Genomic DNA, 5,922 nt, shown 5'->3' on the forward strand with positions numbered 1-5,922 from the left:
TGCAAAAATGGCTCCCGTGGGTATTATCATGTCAAGCACAAATATTTTATTGGACCAGAATGCATCAGATTCAACATTTTACTCTTTAATTTTGTAACAAAATGAAAACCGAAAACTGACATGTAATTAAACGAGTTAAACGAAACATTTTGGGCATGCAGTTTTGTTGACTGTGACAAGTTAAAATCCATTAGGTTTTAGTAATATATTATTTAGTGCTTTATAATTTATGATTAACCATAAAACGTTCAATTCAAAGTTAAAATTCAATAAGGTGGAAATATTCCACACCACACCAAAAACAGTAATAAGTCTTGATCTAGCACGTTTGCCCTGCATTGTTCTTCTGCAATGGAAAACATTTCCTAGCTTCCCTTATTCTTCTTTCCCCCATTAACCCACAATTGCCAAGAACAGTGAAAAATGATATGAAAACAAGTGTCAGTTATTGTAATCATTACTGGTGTAGCAGCCAGGGCGGGGCTGTGCAACAACCCCACTTACACTACGGCTCTGATGCAAATGAAGGGGACTTACCCGGATCTACAGCTTGCTGCAGAATTTTCTGAGGCTCCTCCCTGCTTCAGACGCCTTATAACAGGGTATCTCACTGGCGCGAAAAACGCACTGTGTGGCTCTTTATTGTGGAGGCCGGAGAGAGTATCGTGCGTGCTGTTTCTGCACCGGCGTTTTTTGGGCTCCCTCTTATTTTTTTAGTTCTTTTGTTTTATTTATCTGGAACAAAAACGTGTAGATCGCACACCGGAAACAACTGGATTTGGTTTTAATCCATTACATTTTCGTGAATTGGGTCTTTCGTTGCCGTTAGGTGGGATTTCTATTTTTTTCCCCTGTGCGCTTTATTACGCATCGGACATTTCGAGGAGAGCCGGTAAGTGGTTTAATTCTGTAGTCTCGTCTTTGAAAGTTTCACTTGAAGAAACGGACCTGTTCAGTAACAGTGTGCCTGCTCAGTGATCTCCTCTACCGCTTCACATAGCTGCTTAGTGGAACAAAGCGCTGTTTTCAATTCAGGAAATACTGTCTGGCACTTTTACGCAGGTATTGTAGCCTCTCGTATGCCCTCACACTTGTTTTAAATCCCAAGTTTGCACACACACACACACACACACACACACACACACACACACACACACACACACACACACACACACACACACACACACACACACACACACACTTATATATAACTAGATTATTTAATAACCATATGTGTCTGAACAGCTTGAGTCCATCAGCACAAAGAGGAGCATCTGCAAGATGGCATCAATTATTGATATGGTCCCATTTGTAGAAAGTAGGCTGTTAGGGGGATTGCGATGTCCTGATAGTGTCCCATTAGATGGATGGGCTACTTGATATGTGATCGTGCATGTGCTGGGAACTAGGCTGCTTTAAAAAGATCATTGCTAATCTCTCTGAAATTTCCTCTCTGGTTGTGCAGAACGTTGTTCAGAAGCCACTCGTGTGTGCCACTGGATCATTCCTGGGAATAAACTCTGGAGGATATTATTAGCCGGGAAAATGGACTTCGACTCGCACTATTTTTTCGATTATTTGGATACTGAGGAGGATTTTTACAAATCAACCGCACCAAGCGAGGACATATGGAAAAAGTTCGAGCTGCTTCCCACCCCTCCCATGTCTCCCACCCGGACTCTGTACCCCCTCTCGCCGGGAGACAGGCTCAGCGTGTTTTCCAAAATGCTGGGCCAGGAGGACGAGTGCGAGGGTCAGTTCATCCCGGACACCGAGGAGTTATTCGGTAACCTCAGCTCCCACATAATTCAGGACTGCATGTGGAGTAGCTTCTCTGCCAGCAAGCAGCTGGAGAAGGTCAACGGGAGAACGCCGGCTGCGGGGCACACCGGTGTTTCCCCCGTCCCCCAGATCTCCGCAAGAGCGAACAAAGCGCAGTGCGTCTCGCCCGGTAGCCTGCTCTCCATCAAGGCGACGGACTGCGTTGACCCCGCTGCTGTTCTCACCTTCCCCGCAAGCAGCTGCAGGAAGCCGGCGTCGTCTGGCTCTGAGTCCCGCTCTGATTCCTCTGGTAAGGATACAGCCATGCCTCTGATTTGCCCCACCCTGCCCTGCTCCAGGATTAAATTGCCCATAACAGTGCGTAATTTGGAAAGCGGGGGCTGCGGTTGCATAGCTGTGGTCTGACTTGCATGGCGAGGTTATCAAGTGTGACACAGTCACCTAAAGGCTGGAAGCTTGCTGAGTGTAGTATTTTAAAAACCGCGCCCCTGCTACTCTCGCTCTACCCCCCTTCAATTCTCTATCTTCCTCTGGCTCTGCATTGAAATCAGAGTGCAGTAGAAGGGTGGGGTAACCCGCTGATGATTTATTGCTGCTTCAAAAACACTGACAGACCGTGAGAATAACTTTCAAGCATTTCCCAAATTAGGGGTTGTCCCCTATCAGCATAAAAAAGTCTTCATTGAAACTGCTGAATAATGCTCAGTGGTTAAAGCCTCAATTCTTGCCATGGAATTGAACCTGGCATGCACCACCACTGCTCTAAGCGCCTCACCTGCTGCTCTGCCATCCTGGCACTGACGGATAGAGATTTGCTTGTTTGTTTTATGGAATTGCTTTTAAAGGTTGAACTAGCTTGAGTGCTTTGTAGGAATTTGCAAGTTTGTAGAGTGAGTCCCTTTTCTGTGTTTACTGATGAGTTATTTGTCTGTGTGATGACAGATGATGAAGAGGAGATCGATGTCGTCACTGTGGAGAACAAGCAGAACCGGGTGCGGCTGGTAAATGTCCGAAAACCAGTCACCATAACGGTCCGAGCAGACCCCTGCCCCAAACGTTTTCACATGTCTGTCCACAGACAGCAGCACAACTATGCCGCTCGTTCCCCAGACAGTGAGCCAGAACCGGAGGAGGAGGAAGAGGATGACGATGAGGAGGAGGAGGAGGAAGAACCCCCAAGCAAGCGTGCCTTTATGGGACCTGGTGCTTCAGCTCATGTCTCCCAACCATCATCCTCCTCGGAGGCTTCGCAGAACTCGGACACAGACGACACGGACCGCAGACGGAACCACAATTTCCTTGAGAGGAAGAGGAGGAATGACCTCAGGTCTCGTTTCCTTGCCCTACGGGATCAGATCCCTGGCCTGGAGTCGGCCAAAACGCCAAAGGTGGCCATCCTGACCCAGGCGACAGAGTACCTCATGGAGCTGCACAGCAGGGAGAAACGGCAGCTGCAGGAGAAGAAGCGCCTCAAATCCAGACGCCAGCAGCTCCTTCGCAGGCTATCTGAACTCAAGTGCTCTTGAGCCTCCAAACAAGCGCGCCTTCAAAATAAACTGCCTCATTCACCCCCGAGAACTTTTGCTCACAAGTTACCCGTCACTTTTGAAAAGCTATGCTTTTTTTCTCCTACATGCCTCATGTGAATAGCTGTGAAATTTTTTCGGAATGCATTCAGCTGTTGTTGTGAATTGACTGCTGGCCTGTGAACCTGTTCTGATGATGAGGAGTGGTTAGATTTTTTTTTTTTTTGGTCAATAGTTGGGTTGATGAATTGATGCTCATCAACACCATGATGTGAATTGCCTGTTAATTGCTTACCAAGAGCAATCATTTGTAGCCTTTTGAATATGTGTGTTTCTTCATTTCACCATTGCACATGGAGTGATGCATGAATGAATTACATTTTTTTTTTTTTTTTGTATGACTGATTATTTGAGGTTCCATAAAACAAAGACTCTACTCCTCTGGGTGGTGTAACACCAGGCTACCCAAAAACTTCTGTTTTGATAAGATAATAGGAGGTAAACTGGGATGATAAAGGTTGCACTACTGTACTTTATACTCACACGTCACTTTCAATGCTTCTTCTGATTTTGTTTTATAAGCATGCTAACAACAATAGCATCATTAAATTTTATACCATATTTGCATACGAACCTGAGGTCTACTGTTTGTTTTATTAAAATAGAGAAAGTTATGAGGGGCCTCTCTGTTGTGCTGATGGGCTGCTGCCCTCCAGAAACATCGCCTTCTATTGTACCTGATCAAGTGTAAAATAAGGGCAGATCATTCAATTTAGCAAACAGTATCTTAACGTATTGATTCTCCTGCACAAGATGCTGGTCTACACAAGGTTGAGCTGAGGTTGTCCTTGAGACTCGTCCTTGAAGAGATTCCTGTGTGATTCTCCCCTCTGCAGTGACTGCTGCATGCTGGGCACCTGATGTGCTCTGAATTGGGTCACACTCACACACAAATACAATCGGTATCTTTAGAACAGTCCCTTGGTTTTTTTTTCTTTAAAAAAAATAAAATTATATATATATATATATATATATATATATATATATATATATATATATATATATATATATATATATATATATATATATATATATATATACTGTATATCTCTAAAGCAATACATAAAATGTAGACCATTCTTAACCTACATTAAAAACACTGGTCTCAAATATGTTAGCATCCTTCTATTCACCCCTTTTAAGTGGAATTCATTCTATAGTAAATTGGCCTAAAGGACGAATATGAAACTAACTTCATGCATCCAAGCTCCTGGTGATGTTGTTGCCTGGTGTGCGACCTTACCAACGAGTCTCTGCAAGCCTGAATGACTCAGGTTTGAGCTGCAGTCATTTGTTTAATAAACTCAAAGCAGGCACTTTGTTCAAGTTCAGCCTGACAGACGAGCCAGGCACACCCTGAACTCCAACCGTCTCGCACCTCACTTGGCTTTTGTTATGCCTGGAACTGGCGTTCCACCTGCCCGTGTTTATTCAACGGGTCCCGTTTTTAGTCCTGAGGGCACTGTTTTCTGGCACAGTTTAATATATATTTCCTTCACCAAGTCAACATTTGGCCTCATGAGGCTCAGTTTAACATAACTTAATACTGACTATGCTATACTTTCTTCCCAATTACCTTAAATTTCTTGAAGAAAATGGTATGTTTTGCAGGTCTCATATTTCCACACTAAGGAGAAAACAAACCAACCAGTATCTCAGTTAATGCAAACCTGAACAAACTTGTGATGGCGACCAGCTTCAGTGCACATGGCCTCTAGTTTGTTGCTTAAACTTTATTTTGCATCAGGAAGTGAAAGCAGAAATCAGATATCAGGTCTTGAGCCAGATAGGAACAACGTCTCTGTGTGTTTCCAGTTACCTTCCAACGACAAAATTCATTTAAAAATCACCTTTTCCACTTCATTTTCTAACTCCCACCAGCAACATGTAAAGTATTAAGTGCATCGTGTCGTGGATGCAAATAAAATGTTAGTTCTTGGGCAAAACATCATATCTTGAGATGCTGTTTGAGGAACTAAAACATACTGCACACGTGGGTTCCTGCAGTGCGCTATGTAGACATGAATGGTGACAAAAAAGTGTCATTTCTTACTTAAAAGGTGAAAACCATTTGCATTCCTGCTAATATTGACAGCAGACACTCTGGGCTCCAGTTTGTTTGTTTGTTTGTTTTTTTTAAAAACAAGACTTTTCCTGAGGGAAACAATGAGGTAAGAGGATCTGATTGTCCTGCTGGATGCTCTGTGCCGCTGACGGTTAACTTGCCAGACTGGATTTTCTGGTCGTCCACATTGAGCAACGTGCCTCTCACTTTTTACAGCTGCAATTTCTCACTGTAGCCTATACGTCTTGCTCAATATCCAGTATATATAAGTGGCGAGACTTGTAGCGTACGCTGCAAATCCTCGAGAAAAGTGACAGCATCACTGCTGGTCAGGCAGTGTGTGATGTGTAAGACTAGGGTGGGACTGTGGAGAATTGATGATTTGACTGGGAGGAGGGCAGCCTTGTTTTGATTTATATCCTTGTTCTAAACCCACAGTCACACACTTGTCTTGCGAAATCTTAAATTCTCTTTTTGAGTCAATCCACT

The 5,922-nt window shown here is 43.8% G+C and overlaps 1 protein-coding gene across 1 annotated transcript; it reads left to right on the forward strand.

Annotated features, from left to right (window-relative positions):
- Positions 1 to 606: 606 nt before the first annotated feature.
- On the forward strand, positions 607 to 3,941 carry LOC308388963 (protein L-Myc-1b-like). The gene is made up of 3 exons (XM_080870022.1): positions 607 to 892; positions 1,466 to 2,071; positions 2,725 to 3,941. The coding sequence occupies exons 2-3, from the start codon at positions 1,546 to 1,548 to the stop codon at positions 3,306 to 3,308; spliced, it is 1,110 nt and encodes a 369-aa protein (XP_080726148.1). The 5' UTR covers positions 607 to 892; positions 1,466 to 1,545; the 3' UTR covers positions 3,309 to 3,941.
- Positions 3,942 to 5,922: the final 1,981 nt, after the last annotated feature.

Source organism: Rhamphochromis sp. 'chilingali', assembly GCF_963969265.1.
Source record: "Rhamphochromis sp. 'chilingali' genome assembly, chromosome: 21".
NCBI lineage: Eukaryota > Metazoa > Chordata > Actinopteri > Cichliformes > Cichlidae > Rhamphochromis > Rhamphochromis sp. 'chilingali'.